Below are 24,039 nucleotides of genomic sequence, written 5' to 3'. Positions count from 1 at the left end.
GGCGATATATGGTGAGTAAAAGGTGGGAAGCTCGGCGAAAGGGGAAGTGGAGGTGTAAACATGGAATTGGAGGTGTCCACTGCCCGATACGGGAGGACAGCTTGAAGAGGGCTAAACCAGTAAAGGATTACACCCCTCCCACAATTTTTGTACGAAAATCCCCCTTCCACCCCAAAGAAAAAAATCGATGATAAACCCATATATCGAAATACTATCTTCAGTAGGGCCTAAACCAATGAAAACTGCCTCCCCCTCCACCACCCTTAGGAAGGATACCTCTCTCGCTCACTGTGTCAAAGAAAATGTTGACTCATCCAATCACCAGCATGATGAGAAGTCCACTCGTTCAAAAAACAGTATGTTACTGTATCGTGTTTTCTCAGATTTGGGCTCATGTCTCCCATGTTCTAGAATAACAATCCTTCAGTCTGATGCAATAATTCCTTTCTTTCAGCCACTTAAAAACAAGAATCTGAAACAGAGGGCTGCATAATCTCGGCCGCGAGAATACTTGAAAATAAGGACCGGACGATCGATCCATGTCAGGACTTAAAATAATACGCGTGCGGTCGATGGAAGTTACACAATCCCATACCCGATGATTCCTCCCGCTCTTCGAGTTTCTGGGCCTTAGGAAGACAGGTATTGCATATTTGAAATTTCAGCTGGAAAAAGTAGTCAATTGCCTCTTTCGAAATCTGAAATCAATGCATTGTTACACCCTACAAGTTTATAGTGTTCTCCTGACATGTTTGCTGTGGGTTGAAAATTTACGGGTTTGGGGGTTTAGAGGGGGCGTCCGTCGGGGTGGAGGGGGTGCTTGCCACAACCAGGGGTTGCGCTTTCAGTTAAAGGACACACAGTAATCGCCACAAATTGAATCACCGTGGGCTATTTTTCTTATTCTAACCACTTTTTTCTCCATTCAAGGTAAAAGCGGACGTGCGCCAGTTCCTGGAGGAACCATTTGTATCCTCGGAACCAGAGGCAGTGAGAAAAGCTAAAAGTCTTTACAGGTATTGCATTGACACAGATATGCTCCAGTTCAGTTCAGCTTTAATGATTGCCGAGCAATCATGCGACTTAGCCAATCAAAAAGTTCTATGACATGCTTGCAAATACCCCTTGCGTTTTATGGTTTAAAGTTCGATATCATCGCATGCAGACCACCACATTGATTGTGACCTTCGGCAAGTCACATCACTTTGTAGAATACATCGTATATAGAAATTCCTTGTATCATTTGAGCATGTAAGGGCAAGGAGAAGATCAAACACATGGGGTAAATGGTTGTAATGCACACATACATGATAGAGCTCAACTGTACCACCTTTCTTTACTAGATTTCTTTTAGTTTCAGATTCTTGTAACCGATTATGACTAACCGATAATGACACCTATCGACAATGACAGCATCATTACCGATAAGGACGACTACCGATTAATGGCGACAACCGATTGATGACATCTACCGATAAGGACGACTACCGATTAATGTCCACTACCGATAATGGTGACCAACGATTAATGTCCACTACCGATAATGGTGACTACTGATTAATGGCGACTACCGATTAATGGCGACTATCGATTAATGACGTCTACCGATTAATGGCGACTACCGATTGGATCTGCATTCTTTACCATGGTTGGCAAGGTGTGATAGTGCTGGCCGAGTCTGGTCTCCCATTTTACTCTGAACGGATCCGGTTTGGGGTGGGGTTACCAAAAGACGTACACTGCGTCACTGAAATATGTGATAAAAAAAGCAAATCGAGGCATCATGGTTCTCATATTGGGTTCCATGGTGAATGCATGACAGGCGCAACCTCTGGCGTGGCCTTGAATCCCACAAGTTGTAAGTCCCTGGCGTGACGTCAAACTCCGTAAACGGCCTGTCTTGTTGACTCAACATGCTTCTTGTTATTTGGGATTGGTATAGGGTGAAATGGGGGGTTCTGACCCGGTCACGTTATCATGCCAATCCGCCTTGGTGAGAAAAAGGATTCAAATGCAGAGGAGCAAAGTGAGGAAGAACACCGAATGAGACTTGACATTGACAATACGAAAATCCTGTGCGACATTGAAATACAGGCATGTGGCGACAACAAATGGAAAATCTACAGTGACAACGAAATAAACCATCAATGACCATCAAACCCTTTTTTTAGTTTTCGCACAAAATGCCAAACAATTTACGTATGAAGTGATATAATGAGGCACATATATGCATGTGATCAGACTTCATTTTCTATTGACGCAATTTCGAGAAATAATACTCCCCTGCAATCACGGACCTGTCAGCCTGTAGGTCCGTGCTGCCATCGATCTTCCACACGCTGTCATTAGAAAAGCGGTGATCGACAGCTTTCCAACGAACGGCCATGTCAAACGATTTCTTTATCGAGCCCCATGAAAGCCATTTCGCGGGTTGGATGGTACTGAGATTCGCCCTTTGAGAAGACAGTAGAACAAATACGAATTTAGGCCTATTTGCGAGCGGGCTTTGTTTAAAGACAATAGACCATGTATTTGGCTAGGCCTGAATTCTTTTATTTGCGAGTTGAGGGGGAAAAACGTAAGTTAATGTTAAACGTTCTCCCTTTTGTCCAATTAGCCGTTTTGACAGTTTGTCAACCGTGGCCTTAAAGGGACACTATTTGCAGTAGCTAGGCAGGCGAGATAAAGTTACACAAAGTCGCCAATAGGGGTCTCTCACCTCTCACAGCACGTTGAAATGATTCACGCCTGTACGAGGAATACATTTAGTGCTGAATCTGACATGACCAAGGGCCCTTACTGTGTTTATAAGTCACCTGAAGATGGCCAAACTAGCCTCGCTGCTCCTGCCTATAGTCCACCTTTAGAATTAAAAATTAGATTACGATGAAGGAGATCGCTCGTGGGTTCCACGGCGACTAAGCGGAATCTGCGGAAACTGGGTGGAAACAGCCTAAAACCAGTCTGAGAATAGCGATATCAAAAATATGATAAACATTAATAATATTTCAAACATGTAAGTATACCACGATATTTTATAACGCATTTAGGCCAAACGGTCTGCTTTTTTCTTCGACCATTTCCACATCGACCGTGGTGGAGTTAAGACAAAACGTGGCGAATATTACTAAGATTTATAATATATTTAATATAATCGCAGAATAGTCCGGGAGCTAAGCGACATTTATTTAACATGCAAGCTACAAATGATTTTTCAAAATGTGTTGTGGGATAGAGTACGCCTACTTGACCATAGAAACCCAGTTTTTCGAGTGGTGGGTGTAGGAGATTGAGGGGTTAGAATTTTTGTTAATGACTTCATCGTTGGACCACGAATGGAGCTATGTACAGGATAACAAGCGTCAATATACACTTAAATCTTGAACGGTTGGATTTAGACCCCATAAATGTATTACCTATAGATAAAAACATGGTGCCTCTGATTGAGATAAGCATGTTTTTAAAAGCCTCCTTTTGATATGTAATAGGAAATGACATTTAAATTGTTTTTTATGGAAATCAAGGCAGAATACATAAAAAAGTCATTTCAAACTACACTGCCACTTAAAAACTGTCAAAAACCATCCCACATCAAATTAAAATCATTTATAGCTTGCATGTTAAATAGAAGTCGCTCAGCTCCCGGACGATAGGGCTATTTCCTCTCAGTTCCTTCAGATTCAGCAGGATTCGCAAAATTGCCTAGGCCCTCAATGGTACATACTCTGAGGACAATATTGTGACGTATAGCATGATAGTCACATCCGTTTAAAGCTATTGGTAGCAATATAGCTGGTTGGTTGTTTAATTAAGGTTTTATTGGATATACGCTACAACAAAGTATCGCTATAATGGAGGAGTAATCTGCAAAGAGATGGATTTCCTAAGTGGCCTTTTAAATTGATAGTTTAAGAAGTTTAAAACTTTAAATGAGGCGTGAGGATGAAACTTCGGATCCACTCGCAGTCTCTGCCAACGCAGAATACCTGGCTAACGTTTTAATTGATAGTTTAAGAAGTTTAAAACTTTAAATGTAAGCGTGATGATGTAGCTTCTGATCCATTCGCAGGATTGCCAGGGCAGAAGAGCTGGCTAAGGCAACACTTTCCCTAACCACTGACATTCGCGTCTTTCACCAGTGGGGCCGTTTGTTTTTCTAACCAGCCCAGCGCTTTCGACAACAATAACCATGATACTATGTTAATTTCGATTTACCATGTACCTAACCCATAAGGAAACACAATGAACACTTATATAAAGCGTACTCTCTAGAGCACCAACAGTTAATGCAATACATTGTTGGTAGGTAGAAATTGTTGTTGAGGTTATGTACCGGACCGTTATCACGGACGCGAGCATTCGCAACGGTTAGCTTACGCCAGACAAGCGGTACTTAGCATCGAATGCTTATCCAGCGTATGCTAACTTCAACGTAACAGTACTCAGCAAATGTAACTCGGAACACAGTTTATCGCAAGAAAGCAGATCTGTGGATTAAACAAGCCACCGATTTACTTTGCATTATGAAAGACCGAAAACAAGTCACTGCTTTACTAGGCAGCATAAAAAATATGAAACCTAACCGCTGTAATATATATCATCAAAGACAGAAAGCATGCCATTGCTTTCCTTGGTATCATCAAAGATCGAAAACATGCCATTCCTTTACGTGGCATCATCAAAGACAGAAAGATGCCATTGCTTTCGTTGGCATCATCAAAAATCGAAAACAGGCCATTGCCTTATTTATCATCATCAAAGACCGAAACGCCATTGCTTTACTTGGCATCATCAAAGATCGAAAACAGGCCATTGCCTTATTTATCATCATCAAAGACTGAAAGCATGCCATTGCTTTACTTGGCATCATCAAAGACCGAAAACATCCCATTGCTTTACTTGGCATCATCAAAGACTGAAAGCATGCCATTGCTTTACTTGGCATCATCAAAGACCGAGTACACGCCATTGCTTTACTTGGCATCATCAAAGACAGAAAACATGTCAATGCCTTACTTGGCATCATGTCAGACCAAAATCATGCCATTGTTTTACTTGGCATCATGAAATACCGAAAACATACCATTGCCGTACTTGGCATCATCTGGTAACGCGAACTGATTTTTCAACATTGCGGCGACGGTTGGCATTAGAGGAACTACGTCCCAAAACCTCGACTCGCACGTAGACCCCCCTCACGTAAAGAAGACATCGAAATTGCTGACATTTTACCAAAGTATACACCCTCACTGAATGATCTTAACAAACTAGGATAACTTACTATCGTAATATGCATTCCGCTTGGCTGCGTATACTCTGTCCTGTGGCATCCTTAGTTGTAACTTCTAAGCATAGGGAATAGGCTGCTTTTCATACGTTGTCTGATCCTTGGCCAAGGGGCCGCGCACTGCCAAAATCTCCCCTAAAATGCATGGAAATAGCGTATTTGGAGAGGTTGTTCTTCCAATACGTCACGCCAATGCGAAATGAGAATTCATTCCAAATAATCCATAGTTCCTGCCAAACGTACATAGATCGAGAGTCATTTAACACGCAGGTGGAAACGAGCAACAAGTGGCATCGAGTGCCATGTTTCTGCTATCCAAACTTCGAATATATAGTCACATCTGTTATTCAAATACTAGTAACATCAGAGCCAAGCACTTCAGCAAATTCGACGCGGAAACTGCAGTCCAAACATGAACCTTTATCCCCACCCTGAAGAATCAATTCCGCCAGCTTGCCGAGTATACCAGACAAGCCTTCCAACTTGCCGAGCTGGTCGGTACCTTCAGTATTGTTGAACTGTGTTGTTGGAGTCGTCCAACGAAATGACGTTGTGTTATGTGATGATACTTGAGATTCTCCCAGCTTGATTAGAATCACGTATAAAGAAAAAGGCACCGCCGGTTTCTCCGGTGGATAAAGCGAATAACGGAGATTGCAAAGTACCGGTATGCATGAACGGTTTTTCCGTGCACACAGAGTAACCCGGTGGTTAATTTGCCTCATAATTTACTGCAGAAGATGTCATATTGACCAAGTTACCAGATGGACACAGCCTATGTTATTTTAATAAATTCACCAATGAGCGGACATTTTGGCTGTTTTTCTTGTGATGCACATATTTTCCAAAACAAAATCCAGGGTAGGCTGCTCGGCAAGTTGGGGACATACCTTGAATACACAAGATTATGATATGGCTCTCGGCCAGCTGGGGAACTGATTCTCCAGAGTGACCCCAACAGACATCGAAATCTTGTTGTCCATTCTACGCAGGCCGAAATAAAAGAAAGGCAGGTCCACTAATTAGGTGAGGCGAGAGATTAACCAGAAGTTTTAGATACATGTAAGCCACTTCCCATTACGAAGATAACATATGATACAGAACTCAACTTGTCATTCATCTCAGACTCAAGTGAATAATAAACACAAGTGGCAACAGTTTATTGCTTTGTTTGGTATACATCCAAATCGACTCTGCTTTGAGAAATATCCGCGAAAACGGTCCACAGACTTTCTTAGCTCTAATAGAGTATTCTAATAATGGCTTCCAGTAAATAACCCGAGAGGGCTGTGGGTTCAAAGGAAACCTGCCGTGACCAGACTCTTTATTTGGAGACTCTGGCTCAAACAAAACTACTGTACTACTACTAACCTATAGCTCAATTTCCGAGTCGTTAGAATATCCACCTGACTCGTCACACGAGAACATAAAAACAGAAGCAGCCATTGGATGTTGACGTTTACCGCAAATCCCTTAACATCGCTGTATATAATTCTACGAGGACATTCCAATGCGATACCACCTAATTGGTATCGTCGAAGCATGTTTTCAATGTAACGTAATAGTTATAGTCCCCGGGGAATAGTCCTCCATCGGTACAGCGGGTAACATTCTTCCAGTTTGAATCTGGGATGACAAGTACATACATTGTACATCAACTCTTAGAAAGACATGGCCGTAATTATCCTTCTTCTCAAACAATAGAGCTCGAGAAACAGTAATCCGCTTTTAACAGGAACATTCCTACGTTCCTTTTTGTGTACCAGAAGAGGAAAGGACGGCCCGCAAGAGGGAAAACGGGCTTATTCGTTCAGGTTCAGCGGCAATGCAGTCGCAAATGGGTTTCCTCCTCATTCTATCAGGCAGAAAGAATGTTGCGAAAGCTGCAAAACCCTCACTTGAATCAGATTTTACACCATAGCGCGACTAGAAATTTAACAGGTCGGCTGTCTTTCCTCAACTCTAACAAAAGTTATTGCAAAGCTAAAGACAACTTGACTAACGTTTTCAACATGTTTACATTGTGCACTCCAAGACCTCTCCATCAATCTGACTTAAGTTTGTTGGGAAAATATATAATCTCCTTCTTTCAAACAAAACGACAAGCACAGGAAAAGTGGTACACTTTTACGACTAGTCCCCGCCAAGGAATCAATAAACAACCCTTATACAGCTGGATGAGATCTACCCACTCAGGAATCTGGTACACTTAATGTTTCTCATTTGATTGGTTAGAAAGCAATTAACGTTACATATTCAATATACAATATTGCTCGTCAGGACGTAACATGCAACGTCACAATTGATTCCCCGACTCGTTCATCCGGGAAAGACTTTTATGAGAGTTCACTCATATCTGGAATTTCTGACATGTGCGTTTCCACATTTTGACCTGGATTCCCATGAATCTCCCCCTACCATACAAGTACTCCCGTGCGGCGAATTGGTGTCGAAACGAGCTATATCGCCAGGACACACGCCGATTCGACTGCCGCGTTGTCTTGATCCTGATCTAACGCTCTAGTTGTAAGTCGAGCGCTCAAGTTACGAATTGGGCACTCGAGTTACGAGTCGAGCGCTCGAGATAGTATAAGTCGAGTGCTCAAGTTATAAGTCGAGCGCTCCAGTCATAAAAAATAAATTCAGACATTCAGAAATAAAAATTCTGATGGCCTTTCAAAGCCACCGTACAATCATTCAATATACAATGATGAATAAAAAGCCTTCTCTGTACAATGATGATATTCAAACGATTGCACTGCGCATGTACACATGTGGAACAGTGAGAATGTGATTGTTTATCTTTCTAAATGGTTCACACACACGCCGTACAAGAAAGGTCTCCCCAGAGCGAACTCAAATCAATATAACGTACTTTGCCGCGGCGTGAACAACCATTAACCTGGGAGAGAATAGCAGATAGGTCCCGATCAAGGATATGTTATGTTATGAAACTACATACATACATACATGTATGGGTATGCTAACCTTTTTGTGAAAAACATATCGGTTAAGGTATGGTCGGCGCCTCGCATACTCGAAACGACACAACCATTAAGCTACAGAGTGAAACATGAAAGACATTGGAAAACTGGAAAACTTGAATTTGAAAATTTCGAATTGTACATAATATATAGGTATATACTGAGTATAGATTTCAACAATGCCGTTGTGTAGACTATACAAAATCTATACGTTCCAAGTTTCAGCAAAATTCGGCACTTCCCGGCAGTATTTTTATTAACCTGAGTCACTAGAAAATGCACTGAACACGAACAGCGTAGCTCACCTTTAAGGAGAATATCACCGCGGATAGCAATCCAGACACGAAATGTTTCCAATGATATCTCTCAAAGTATAGTTGACTTTCAATTAATGGTTTTAAAGGCCTACGCCGTCCATTTAAAATATTAAATTTGTAATCAACTTTGAAATTTTCCAATTGCATAAATTCGTACTAAATGGGGCCCATAAATGTCAACATTGCCGTTGTGTGGACAGATAACCAATTAATATATAGGCCTATACAAAGTTTCAGCAAAGTTGCTCAAGTTGCGTGCATGATCACTGCACTGTGGCATTGTGTAAAACTGTATTTCTATTTTTCCTTGACCAGCAGTAATTACGAACGGCGTATCCCTTCAAGGGATTTATTATCGAGACGACGGAACCAGCACTCGAGACTGCAGGCGCGCAAAAGGAAATTGGCACGTTGAGCAACGTCCTGGTGCAGCGACCCATTGCATTGGCGAAGAACTGCTTTGCCAACAAAGCTTGGGCTGGCAATCAAAATTCATGACTTACCAGTGCCAATTTCTGTCATTTCTTCTTCGTCACCTTCGGGTTGTTGAAACAAAACCATGACAGAAACCTTGATTGTAAGTGTGCTTATCTAAGAAGACTTCATCAACGGGGCTGGTTATGGCTTTACCAAATTCATCTGTATATCGAGATATCGGGCCGAACTGGCAGACGAATGCCAAATTTCTTCCCAGTCTTAGCCGGAAGATATTGAATAATGCAGATCAGGCAGACAGAACGTTCTTGATATCATCGTAACTTTACGTATATACGAAAACTGTGGACAACCGATCAATTGAGTAGGCCTATTGCAATGTTATTCTTGACGTAAGCTTGGTCAAACTTATCACATCGGCATGTCCTTGAGGATGACGGTACGGGTTTATGGTGTTATGTGCGATTGCATTGTATTGTTCCGAAAATGTGGACACTTCCCGTTGTCGGCTATTTCTGGAACTGGTTATATTTTGCAATAAAATATGTATAGTCTATGTAACCTTGGGTTATTGATTGCAATGTCCTTAACTACATGTAAATTCAAGGGCCGGGTGTCCTCAACTAAACTCAGGGCCGGGTGTCCTCAACTAAATTCAAGGGCCGGCCGGTTAATAACTTCAAATATATTCGTTTTTAATACGGTAGAGTGATATTATGCAAATACATGGATAAGTGTTTGTCATCAAATTTCATGTATCCAGCTGTTACTTTCTTGTTTTATTCGACAAAAAGAACTGGACGTCAACATCTGCAATACCCAGTTGGTCAGTGAAGTTTTTTGCCAAATTCCCAAGCTCAATGCTGAGACCCACGTAACGTTCCAAGTAAGCGAATTTGATGTGATTTCTCTTGTTACGGCTGAGTTTGCGAAAGCCTAGAAGCCTATCAAGAAACTCTAATAAAATTGGTGTGTTTTGAAATTTATGACTTGTTTTGAGGAAGAAAGAAGTTAAGGAATATTCCGGTGCATAATGATGGCACATGGCCGACCGCCAGTTGTACCACGTGACCTGCTTTTGTTTGCAATTGACCACAGGTGACCACCGGGACAGAATATGCGAATACCCATAGACAGTGGCGGGAATGACGTGAATTGCAATAACAAAGGTATAGCTGGCGGTCGGGATGCGATATTTTCAGGATCTTGTAACACATTTTCTCTTTTATGGGTGGACATATTTCAATAATTGTTTTTGTGCAACATAATATAGCCACCTGTGCATGGCAGATGCTAACGATCGCTTTTTTAATATTTAGGCGGATATTGGCAATATGCAGAAAATTGTAAATCGATACCTTTCAGGGCATTGATTTGTTTACACCAATTAAACGGAATGTAATTTCAGAAAAAACGAATCATTAACACCTGGCCTGCAGGCACAATATGTGAGTGTCCGAATCTGAAACGAATACGTTGCATCCTAAAGTCTGCAGGATTGTTCAAATCTCAAATTAAGCTAATTAACTCTGTTCTCATCGGTCAAAAATTAAATATTTGTTTATGCAGAATGGGAAGAGAAAGGTTGGAACTAAAACAACATCGAAATACATTAGGAAATATGTTGAAGATCTTTTTGTTGTAAGCGCACAATGGATGTCCAGCATTTAACGTGGGAAACGCACACGATTGCATTGACAGACTATCGAAAACTTTGCCTGCTCGAAGGTCCAACAAACGACTAAAGGCTGACACCAAATGATAGCAATAAACCATATTTACCCAATTCTTGGTCATATCTATAGAGCACGTTGAAGCCTGGGCTGATCGTATCCGACATGAGACTTGTCGTGTCTACCCCTGACGTCGAATACTCCGAGGAACTTTTCTTGAACGCCTCCGTGGCCTTTGCACAGTCATAAATTGCACCGTGACCGGCGATCGAAGCCTTCGATATTTTCCGCATCGCACGTGCGCTATCGACCGTACTGGAACTAATCAGTGACGGGCGTCTGTGGTTCCTGATCTCTCTGTTGAAACTTGGTAACCGGTAGCGAAACTCGTTGCTGTGAGTGCTGGTGATGTCACTGGCGCTTTCGAAGCCTGACGAAGAATAGTCAATGGAACCCTTCTTGTCCTTTGGTCGGACGACTCCCATTGGGTTCGGACCAGCGATTGAATCACGCCGTTCCCTTGGCAGGGCAGGCTTGCCTGAGCCACTTGCCGTAGTCGCACTGGCTGTCATGTCTCTTAGCATCATTGGGTGCTGCTCCATTGCTGTACTTCAGTCACTTCGAAATATGTATTACTTATAGAATATAGAATGCAATGTATGCCTCAAACAAGTCGTGTATCATAAGCGACAGTAATTTCCAACTTGCAACAAAGTCTTATCATTTGCGATAGTTAATCTGCGACACTTACGACAAAAGCTGCATCACTTGCAACGAAAATTGTTTCTCTTCCGACAAAAGTCGTTTGACAACAGACAGATATGGTACCGTAACACTTCCCACAAAGGTGGTACGAACACAATTGTAGGCTCTCAAGTATTCGTGTGTGATTTATTGACAAGTATCTTCACATGAGATCCAGCGTTTGCAATTCAGCGAAGAAGCAATATGCGTTAGAGTAGCTCTTGTGGAATGACATGTATGAATTAACGCAACTGAGGGGATACTTATACACTGTCAGAATCTAAAAGCACTTCGTATCTCAGTTGATATGTTCGCTGAAGGCAAGAAAAGTTGCATCTAGGCAATTTAATGCTGTTGAAACTTGCACTTGGAAGGCATCTTCGAGATAACGGCAACGTAAATTGTGTCTTTCTGACAACTCATTTCTACACCAAGAGGCGGAAAATATAGTTCACTTATTCACATCCACACCGGCCATTAACAATAGGCGTACCTGTATCAGTTGTATAGGGTTAAAACCTAGATACTTTGGCGAGTTAGTTCAGTTAATGACGCGTATACTGAAGGCTTTTAACTCACAGAGCCGACGGAGTAGATGACTAAAAAGCACCGTGTAAAAACGACTTATAACACAATTTGATTATCATATCGTAACAGGTAAGGGAGGTTATGCAATCTAGAATGTCAGTACTGAAAGCTAATAGCACAATCTCTAATTCTGATCCAACAAGGAAAATTTTGACGTACAATGTGTTTGTCGTATTCTCTACTTTGACGTACATGTAGTTGTAGCACAATTTTCTTCTTTGGGTTTGTTTAAGTTTGTAATGACTTATCCAATAACTACTTTGCAATCCTGTAATCGAATTCGGCACTTATGTGCCTATATGAATAAGTCAGCCCTTGTCAAATCGTTTCAGTCGTGCAACGTCACAGGTTCCTTTTCGCGTAGTTCACCTCCTCTCACCCCTTGCAGAGATGCACGTGACTGGTCCAGCTATGACGTAATCCAACCTCCCTACGGCAAAACAGCGAAAATTATTAACTTCGACACTTCTGCAACGTAACGAACTCCAATGAGCTGATGATCCACTCTTGTGCGTTTAATCCGGTCGCATAATAGCAAACTTGCGAGGTATTTTACTGTTCTCAATATAACATGGCAAATGCGATGAGATCCGAGAAATCCCGCAGACTGACAGATGTTCAAAACAGGCACACGTTTTATACAACGGCCACACCACCCCTTCCCGGGATGGTCGCAGCAGCCAACATGAATACCATTAACAAGCCTCGTCTCAAGTATCAGCATCCCCATCCACTGAGACCGTTTAAAGGTCAACGCCGTTCGTTAAAAATTTTAAAAGTTTTAAATGCGTAACACGAACTGAATATAAATTTCAACATTGCCGTTGTGAAGACAGACTTACAAACTACTATTTGCACTAAGTTTCAGCAAATTCGCATGCACAACAACTGCACTACGGCACTGTGTACAGCTGCATCCTGGACCAACAGTTATTACAAACGGCCGTACGCTTTAATGTCATTGTCAATTTGTTGACATCAGATCAGATGGGATGATTTGATGTTATTATTATTTTGCGCGGTATTACATGAACTTTCGACCTTGCGGCGTTTCTGCTCGCCAAAGCCAGTTGTTGCAAACAATGGCGTCGCGTAAGGACATGGTGTTGTCCGCGGGGACTAATCTTGCGGACGAGACGTGGCAAAGACTTGACACCAGATGTGTGATATGTAAGGAATGAGATTTATTTAAGATTATAAACAAGCCACGTGCATGGGATGACTTGAATTATAACGAGCTATTATTTGGCCTGTCCCATGATGGCTATGAGACTTGGCAAGTGGGTACGGGGTGAGAATTATAAAATCCCAACGATGCAATAGCTATATCATGGTGGTCAACGTACACGATTTACCCAGTACGTAGCAATGATCTATTATTTTTCTTGAGCAGACGAAAATTTAGGTGAAAGATAGACAATATCTGCTGATCGCTTCTGAAACAAAACGTTGTCAAGTTATTAAGATATCCGATACTTGGATCTTCGACTATTGGAGCTTCTTGCAACGGAGATGATCAACACTACTACTATTCCGAGCCCTTTGGCAATCTCTCCCTGTCGTGTTAAAACGGAACAAGTTCAACTCGTTGATCGTTCAAGGCCATTCCAAAATTTGCCTTCATTCCTGAAGAGAATCGACTCGAACATCAGAGCAAATCCGCCGTTGATGACGTCATTAACGCCAAAAACTATTCTATTTTTCCAAAATTTTCCTTCATTCCTGAAGAGAATCGACTCGAACATCAGGGCAAATCCGCCGCTGATGACGTCATTAACGCCAAAAACTATTCTATTTTTCGATCTGGATTCGAATGTTTTTCCAAACGGCTATCCTTAACCTTAAAATCAGCTACAAACATTCTTTATCAACTCAAAAGAAAACACCGCACAAATATCGAAATGTAAGATTATTTTGTTGAGAGCTATTTTTTGCCAATTCACTCTGCCGCCTGCGCGACCTCGTCACAATATTCATGTGGTGGTGACGCGGACTGATTTTGCAATATGGCGACGATGGGGTTTCACAGGGATTACGTCTCCAAATCCAATCCAGGGTAGCACCTCTATTATTAGAATGCATTTAAGGAAAGTACCATCAAACAGCGACAAAATCCCCAAAGCTTTTATGCATATCTCATCCAAATATAACGCCGCACAACAAATCCTTCTTTGATGCCGTTAGGAAAATTGACAACGCGATATACTGTTGAAGTCAGAAGTTTACATACACCTGGGTCGAAAACATTCAACTCAAATTTTCAAAATGTTTCATTGTACTTACAAAAACGATTTTGATGTGATAATATACCTCAGAGGTCTACTTTATTTTCTTACTGCATTCATTTATTTCTGTTTCTTTATTTCAGAATTATTTGACAGAGTTTGATATCTCTATCAAAACCAGTGGGTCAAAAGTTTACATACAGTAATACTTCAATACTTGGTAGCATTGCCTTTTACAGCAATCACCTGACTCAGACGTTTGGGATAGTCATCTACAAGTTTCTTACAATACTCTTGGGGAATTTTGGGCCATTCCTCCTGGCAGAAGTTATGTAATTCAGTCAAATCTGTTGGCTTCCTTGCTCTGACCCACTTCTTAAGTTCAGTCCAAAGATTTTCGATTGGATTTAAATCTGGGCTTTGTGAAGGCCACTCTAAAGTCTTCACCTTGTTGTCCTTAAACCATTTGGTGACTACTTTCGTCGTATGCTTGGGATCATTGTCTTGCTGAAAACTCTAACCCCCACCAAGCTTCAACATTTGGGCAGAGGCCTTGACATTGTCATCAAGAATCTGGATGTAGTGTTCTTTTTTCATGATATCATCTATTTTCTGGAGTCTTCCCATTCCTGATGCAGCAAAGCAACCCCAAAGCATGATGCTGCCACCACCATGATTTACGGTTGGGACGGTGTTTTTAGGGTTGAAGGCTTCACCCTGTTCACGCTATATGTACCGCTGGTAATTATGACCAAACAGCTCAATTTTCGTCTCATCTGACCACATAACATTCCTCCAAAATGCTGTCGGTTTGTATTGATGTTTCTTTGCAAACTCCTGTCTTGCTTTTCGGTGCCGATCTTTAAGCAGTGGCTTCTTCCTGGGGCGATATCCCTTCAGTCCAGCTCGATGAAGAACGCGCTTCACTGTGGATCCTGAGACACTCACTCCTGCATCCTGGAGATGTTTGCAAATTTGCTTTTTTGTTGACCTGGGGTTGATCTTCACCTTGCGCACCACGGTCTATTCATCTTTGGGGGTCAGTTTCCGTTTTCTTCCGCTCCTTGGCTTGGTTAATGTGGTCCCGAGGTCCCTGTACTTCTTGACGATGGTCTGAACGGAAGACCTGGGTAGATTCAACTGCCTAGCAATGTGGCCTAGTGAGGACCCTGCCTTGTGAAGATCAACCACACGTCTTCTAAGGTCTTGGCTGTGCTCTTTGGATTTACCCATCTTGTCTCAATGCTTGTGAACACTGGAATGGGCTATACACTATAGAAACGCCTTTTTATATAGCCCCTAAAGAACGCTTGGGTTATTACATAATTTCTATAGTGGCCAATGGCCTGTGAAATCATATGGCAGAGTTCGACTGTAACCCGAGGTTGGACTCGGTCGGGTCGAGCTCCAGTCGAACTTCATTTTTTCCGCGGGTACCGACCCGAGTGACGTCATATCTGACCTAGTTAGCTACTCGGGCTCAACCCTCGATGGCATGAGCGTTGAACTCAGCAGACTCGACAAAAACCACGTGACAAAATGGCGGCCTCGAAAACGTAAGGGATAAATTCGTGATTTTTACATTGTTATATCCAATATTGTGTACTCCTGTAATAACGCTGTTGATAAATATTGATAGCTGTACCACCGACATGTTCGGAAACCAGATCGGGATAAAGTTCGGTCAAAAGTGTCTCGAACACCCCCCTTCCAACTCTGAAGTGGGCTCTGAAGTCCTGCAAACTGAATTGCGGGATAACATTTTCTGCAAATCCAGTTATTTTGGGCACCCATTTCCTTCTGGCGAACAAACATAGTGTCCATAAATGTTCTTGACTTGTCAGCTCTACATCTATTGTACTATTGGGAAAAATGAAGTCTAAAAATTCGTATATTGCCGCTATATCCGCCATGTTTAAACAAACCAAATCAACCCGAACCGACTCGACTGCGTTCGCGTGCTACCCCTACTCGACATGCGCATTTAAGGCATGATGTCATCGCCTGAGGAACTCTAAGCCGACCCTAGAGTTACAGTCGAACTCAGCCAATGTGAGGCCCTAGATGTCAATTTCTTCTTGATTCAAGGTTGTGTTTTTAGAGTTTCACTTGGTACATGTATATGTAAACTTTTGACCCACTGGTTTCAATAGAGATATCAAACTATGTCAAATAATTCTGAAATAAAGAAACTGAAATAAACGAATGCAGTAAGAAAATACAGCAGACCTCTGAGGTATATTATCACATCAAAATCGTTTTTGTAAGTACAATGAAACCTTTTGAAAATTTGAGTTGAATGTTTTCGACCCAGGTGTATGTAAACTTCTGACCTCAACTGTAAAGTCAAATCGATAAATTTAACATGATGACTACATCTGGACACACTTGATTGGTAGTTAACTATCGTTGATTACAATAAATACATTGCCAACTTCTTCGTGAACTCTGGTTGAACTCGGGATAGGAATTCCGTTTGTTTTGAGTAAACAAAAATTAGGAAGGATATTACATACTGCTACTTCAAACTTTGATAGCAAAAACATTCATCAGATAAGGTTTCATCCGAAATCCTGCACATGCTTTTTCATGTACATTGATAATGCAAGGCCTAAATCTCATCGACGTTAGTGAAAACCACCTGGTTCAAAACAAAATGTACAAAAGGGTGTCCCAGAAAGAAGGAAACAAAGGCACTACAGGGTGTTTCAGAATGAATAAAACACAATATTCTACAGGCTGTCCAAGAAGGAATAAAAAACAATGTATCACAGGGTGTCCCAGAATGAATAAAACACAATATTCTACAGGCTGTCCCAGAATGGAAACAAATGTACTACCGGGTGTCGAAGAAGGAATGAAACACAATGTACTACAAGGTGACCCAGAAGGAAAAAAATATATTAGAGGGTGTCTTAGAAATAACAAAACACAATGCATGACAGGGTGTCTCAGAAATATAAAAAAAATGTACTAAAGGGTGAAATAGTACACCAATTAGAATGTAGGCCTTGCTGCAAGCGGGCTTACATGCAGGTTAATGAATATACACGATTGGGCTAGGCCAGAGCTCTTTTAACTGCGATGTAAGGGCAAAATAACGTAATGTATAAGGTACATTTTTTACTCTTGTCAGACTCTTTCACCAGTCTCCTCCATTCACTCATTACAGAGACTGGTACTTGACGGCATTTCACTCGTCATGAACTAGACTTGGGGGCGTTGGCTTCCGGTGTCCGGTGTCCGATCACGTGTTTTTCACAAAGTTGGGTAACTTCGAGCCAAGTGAAAAACCAGGAACGGATAGGTTCGAGGTTACATGGACTATACTCGTCTCTGCTTTGTGTTTTTAGCCAAGGGCGCAGATTTCACACTTGGCAACAATGCGTGACTTTACACTGAGGTACGGTGTTTGCCTTGTTCCTCAACTCACGAACTCGATGTTATACAGAAACACCAGCTCGCTGATAAGCGTAAGCGGTTTTGTGGCATGCAAGGTGTCGGGAGCTGAAGGTTAGCTCAGGTCTCCATTGACCATTTACGATATGCAGTATGTTGCTCAAAGTCGCCTTTTTATGGGTAGTTGTAAAACAAGAAACACAGAAACGAAACAGAAACACAGAAACACAGAAACGAAACGCAGAAACCAGTCTTGTGGCGAATTCTGGTCTGCAGACTCCATCTTGTTGCCATGTGGCCGCGAACGCGGGTGTAACTAAAACTGGTATTCAGTCGGAATGGAAGGAGGAATGCTCATTTCCCAATACCCCTTTTAGCCTCATCAACGTGTGCGCAGATTGGCAGCATCCGGCCTTGATCGTGCCAATACACTACATGTATGTACTACACGGCGTAAATAGAAAATAGTCCTTCGAATAGCGAGTCCTGTTCTTTTGTACATTCCATGGCCTGTGCACGACACTAGGCTGAACTTCCCTACTGCAACCTCATTAACATAAACAGATATTTAAAGGGACTATTTAAAGGCAGCAGCTGGGCAGGCAAGATTGAGTTACTCCAAGTCCAAGTCTAGTGCCCCCCCCCACTTTACTCTATTCTAGTCGCCAAAATTGGTCTCTCACGTCTCACATAACGTCGAAATGATTCACCCATGTACTGGTACCGTACCTTGCATTAAGTGCTGCATCAGACGGGATTTGTAGGATGATCCTGGTACTTCATGTAAATTGAACACTACAAGGCAAGATGTTGCACTGCACCTTCATTTAAAATAACATGCTGTAGGAATCGAATCGAACCTACCAAAGTACTACACCACCACCTCAAAAGACTTCACCCATATCGTGCCGCCCCCTCCCCCCCCCCCCCAAGTTGCTCCATGTATCCCCTCAACAACTCTATTGCATTCCGGCTGGCCGCAACCCACCAACCTCAGATTTTACTTTTAAACGACAATAACAACGGATTGGGCAAGGAAAGTATCGGCGTGCCGCTTGATTCCAACTTTTATGAAAACCCGTTTGATTTTCGTTTCTGCGTTTCGTTTCTGCGTTTCTGTGTTTCTGTTTCGTTTCTGTGTTTCTTGTTTTACAACTACCCCCTTTTTATGCCGCTGTCACACAATGACGTAACTTATGCCGAAGTATGTGAATTTTCACCAACACGATGGTGTACGCTGATGCACAAAAAATTATGTCGATCTCTGCGTACAACAGCGTATGCCAGTGTAACACGGGACTGGTTTTTTCTAATGTCAGTTATATAGACGGGTTCTTGTCCTTATCCTTATCTTAACAACAGCTCTTCGATAGCCCACGCCAGAGGCATCCGGAGATACAGGTTTTTGATACTCCTTGAAATATCGAGAGGCAGGGTAAACATAAAGCCACTGATTACGTCAGGATGCGTCAGAGGTGACCTTAGACACCAATCGTTGATAAGCAGGATCATCAACACAGTAGCAAGGAACGATAACGATATCATTTCAATAAAAATTACATTTGATGTTACAAAACAATGGTCCACAAAACGACATCATTGGTACCAGGTGTGATACACCAAACCTACCCCTAACCTATGTCCATCGCACCCACCAGCGTTTTGGTGAAAATTAACATACGTAAGCATTGGTTACTGCACGGGTGTATAGCACTACATCCGCGGTTACTGTGAGACAGTGCTATTAGCAAGACAAGATCTAAGATTTGAAACCAAAATTGATTAAAACAATTTTGGTTTACTGACTGCTTCATATAAATCCGAAAACTAGAGAAAAATTCTTTAAACAAAGTATTTTAGCAAATTTTGTGCGAAATATACCCACAATGCTTTTCGGGGGTAATTCAGAGACCAATAAACGTGAGAGGCTAATGATGCTACCTCATATTCTCGGCCTTCCGGAATTTTACGAGTACCGCCGAGTACAGGCGAAAATGACGTCAACTGTATCGCTAACCATAAATGAGTAGCAGTAATGCAGTAATAGCCAACGATTCTGTAATAGCCAACGATTCGCGACTGATTCATTTCTATGTGACCCAGCGGTCGACAAGTACATCATATCATTGACCTGCTATGACCCGTTGAATTAAACAACAATTCCATGAAACAGTGATCAAAATTAATGGACAAATAGTTCGAGTATTTCGGGGCGAGATTAATGGCATAATCAGGCATCAGACGCGGGCTCACATCAAAATCAATATTACCAGTTCAGTGGTACGGGACGAGGTTTCTGGATCTGACTAATCAGAATTATTATGGAGTGCAGTGGCTGTGATTCGCCAGATTATCTGTCTGCCATCATCTGACCATGGCTATATGCGAACCAGTGATTGGCTTCACTTCTTACAGTCATCGATCTGGGATTTCCGACACCATACTTTGGTGAGACTTCCTGTGGAATTGTCCGACCAGGTATACTAACTCCTGCCAAGCCAACAAGGCTATGTTTTTGGGTAGTATGTGTGGGTGGCTGTTGGTTTGTTTTGCTTGAGGAGCCTCATATCTTAGTACGTGTAGTTTAATAACACAGATGGCTATGCGCTACCACGGCGTACTATAGGGTCTGGGTTCGATTCAAGGCCCAGACCCAGGATCTTTTCACAACACACTCATCGACGCCATACTGCAGCTGGAGGATTGCCGATTAATTAACAGAACCAGAACACAGTGTATTAATAGAGGGTTTATGCGACTAAAAGCTGTGGTCCCTTGTACCAGAGTATCTATGAGAGGGCAAGTAAACGATAACGCGACAGAAACCGTGACAGCACTCGACCGGAGATGGAAAAAGACAGGACTTGTTGTCGATTTTCTCCTTGCTTTTTTGCACCAGAAATTATGCAAACGAACCATCACCATTGAAGCAAAGATGATAACGAAATGTTTTACCTTTTTCTTTACGTACATGTATCTTACCTGCTTCTTTGTTGTAACGCAAAGACGGACCCGGTTTGGTTCGAAATTATTGCAAAGAACTGCATATTTGCAACTGTATTTGCACTGGCTTAGACAATGTAGCCTCGAACCATCTACTCCCGTTGGCGACACTCGAAGTATACTATACTTAAGGGGACCTAAACTGGGTCAATTCTCTCTCAATAGAAGTGTAAATATCCTTATGTGTACCCTATAAGCGAATACGTCACATACTGCAAAGGATATCAAAAGGAAATCATCCATAACACGTGTTATTGTCAATGTGTGCTGCATTGTTCCATTACTACCATTGTAGACAACATATATACTGGGTGTTGTAGAATATATTTGTCAGTTTTGGTTTATGATATCTCCTAAATGAATTGCAGCTATATAGGCGTGACTAAGTCAGGTAGGCCAGATTAGGTTTTACAAAGTCGCCTATAGGGATCTTATGGGCACTCTTGCCGACTGGATGAAGCAAGAATGTTTTAAAGGAGCTGCTGGTCCTTCGATTTTGGAATGCCTGAACCCGAGATGGAGGGTCTATTTTTGTTGGTGATATTTATCAAGTAATTTGTTAACTTAGGAAATATTTGAAATCGAAATTGTCAAAGTCATTAGTACAAAGTAGTAGTACATCCATCATGTACAATTTGTTGAACTTAAGGGTATACTGTGTCGTCGCTCGTGCGTCTGTTACATTGGCCTATTACAAATGCAATGGGCCATTTGTAGAGCGCCACTGAACCGGTTTGTGGTGACACAGTAGGCCTATATTATGAAAACAAAAGTCTCAAATTCAGTTTGTCACACGCAGTATATCCACTATAGTGTACATGATAATGGATAATTAATGAACATGTGGTTTTGGCTGTCAACCTGTGAAAAATGCAAACAATCGCAGTCATCACGATGTTGCTGACATTGTTCGGCACCAAGGGCCTCTGAATTGAGAGGTGGTGAGATTTCCGTGCAAAACTACCCACAGAAATAGGCACATTCAGTATGATATGAGTCGAAGGCCGTAGTTATTATCCAAAGGCTTGTCATATTTACTTTTCCAAGAGTAAACAGACTGATTACATATATATTATTGAATTTGGAGGCTAGAATTACAAAACTTGATTCAGGAAGAAAGGCATATTTAGTAAATATTGACATGACACACGAGGCCAAGGTAATTAAAATATAAGCATGAGACTATCAAAAGTTTATTTTCAGTACAACACAATGTACATCATCAATTTTTTCTTCCTGCACCACCTGAAATGTTTAAATTTTATGCGGTTTTCACACTTGTGTTTCTTATGTTATGCCCTATAATTTATACCCCAAGTTAACATTTTAATAAAACGTTTCAGGTGACCGTTAGTTGCATACTTTTATGTCATCCTTCCCCAAACCCCATACCCTATGCCGTGTGTAGGCCTAATAACTGCCCTCTCTGGGCCATGTGAATATCTCAGCTGTGCATTCTATTGCTGTGGTTCAATAGATAAATAAATAAAACAGAGGGGCTTATTATAAACCGCGAGATGAGAAATCATTATTTTCTGCCACAAGATTTTCGGCTTCCCTGGACAATGACAATCACCATTTCTGATGCTGCTGTCCTCTTCTCCATTCAATGATAGTAGGTCCGAAGACAATACAAAGGCTACATGCAACTGCATGTTCATCTTGACGACAAAGGTTTTTGCAACTTATCAAGATGTACTGTGAGTATAATACCACGAGGTTCAGGATGCTGCATGTATCAAGATTACTTTCCCGTTACGCCTGGCGGCACAAGTCACCACACATATGACTGACCGATAACACAGGGCATGCACTTAGCGCGGGATAGTCTGACCATCGAAACTAGGCTATAATAAATGGAACTACTAGGCAAGCCCGGTGTAACATCTGTGGTTGTTCCCCATGTTTCAGTGTTTCCAAACAATAGGCAGCTAGAGAGACCATGACTTTTCAATAGGGGGGATACACAGAAAAACTCGTCAATCTATTTTGAGCGTTCCCAAACAATGAGGGGAAACACTCAAAAACAGAAACACTCAAAAACATTTATACACCGGCTTACCAAACAGCGACTTTTTCTTGTCCTGAATGGAGAGCCGAACTCATTGATATTAAAGTAAAGTCTCCAGCTCGCCAAACAGGGTAGATTTTTTACCTGTTTGGCAAGCCCGGCTGGCCGAACAGGGTGGCTTTTTCGTGCTGTTTGGCAAGCGGCTCTCCAAACAGGACAAAAAAAGATGCCTGTTCGGCGAGCGGCTTGCCAAATAGACCCGGCCATGATAAATTAGGTTAAATTCCACACATCGCATAGCGGAGACTATTTCAATGGGTCAATCAAACCAAAGATAGCTCCCTATTACAGCCTCGGTCTCATGAATGTTCACCTTTTCAGGTTCCATATTTGCAATACATCCTGTGGCGCATGGTACCCTCAACGAGGTTGGCATCTCGCGATTTCGCATTCCGCATCTCGCGATTTATAATAAGCCAAACAGAGGTACAGATCACAGGCATAGTGCAAAACCTGAAACAAGACGAGCGATATGAGGAGAGACTCCCTTACCTCCGACATAATCGTTTAAATATATCGACTCCGTTCCTTCATCGTGACGGTCACTTTCCTTCAAATAACGTTTTGACAAACCCATCGTTAGCAAGAGTTGAATGATATCACATTGATATGACCAATATCACATTAATTGAACACTGTTAATCGTAAGTAGGTTAAATCCTGAAAATAGACTATGTATAGTAAACTCACAGGTTTACACAGAGTCCAACCCTATAACTACACAACCCCAAAGGTAGCGTTGAAGTTATCTCTATGTCGACTTATCGGCGGTGAATATCAGTCGTGAAGTCTCCACCTTTCACCCTATGAAGGATGGATATAGGCACAACGACGGTGGATCGGCAAGGTTATCTTTAGTGTACAGGTTCCAGCGATCGCCAGCGAACAATGAACACTGATTACACAAAAGGTACTACACAATACCACGGACTGCAACCCTTAACAAGGTCACACTAGGGAATTGTTTTTCTTGTAGCGTATCTCTGCGCGGACCTGATACAAAAGGCATGTGACTCTTTCATGGACCAATGTATTACTCCCAGTAAAGAACTTATATTAGGACTACATATCATCATATCGACGAGTGGAAATATAGAATTGCAATGTCTCCTGCACGTAAGAGCTATAGTTTGTGCATGTTTTCGGGCAATTCCTGTCGCAGTTTATGCACTATATGGCCATAATATTCCACATTCGAAAGCTATTTACTGCGAATCGTCTGAAACGAACGTATGTTCGGTCATGGCTGAGAGAATACTAATATCCCTAAGTCTGCTTGGAGAATGTGTCGGGCCTTTAATTGCGAACAAGTC

The 24,039-nt window shown here is 41.9% G+C and overlaps 1 protein-coding gene across 3 annotated transcripts in view; it reads right to left on the bottom strand.

Moving 5' to 3' along the window:
- LOC135497221 (potassium voltage-gated channel subfamily C member 1-like) overlaps positions 1 to 24,039 on the bottom strand; it is a 108,577-nt gene that overhangs the window by 48,796 nt on the left and 35,742 nt on the right. Inside the window, exon 1 of one of the 3 annotated variants that reach the window (XM_064786977.1) lies at positions 10,806 to 11,320. The exons of 1 other annotated variant lie outside the window; for it this stretch is intronic. In XM_064786977.1, coding sequence (XP_064643047.1) covers positions 10,806 to 11,298 — 493 coding nt within the window. In that variant the 5' untranslated portion in view covers positions 11,299 to 11,320. Of the gene's footprint in view, positions 1 to 5,281; positions 5,371 to 10,805; positions 11,321 to 24,039 lie in introns of those variants that run through there. One more of the 3 variants, XM_064786981.1, reaches the window with a different exon arrangement.

The sequence above is a fragment of the Lineus longissimus genome, chromosome 12, assembly GCF_910592395.1.
Source record: "Lineus longissimus chromosome 12, tnLinLong1.2, whole genome shotgun sequence".
Lineage (NCBI taxonomy): Eukaryota > Metazoa > Nemertea > Pilidiophora > Heteronemertea > Lineidae > Lineus > Lineus longissimus.
This window is presented reverse-complemented; position numbering and strand designations above follow the sequence as displayed.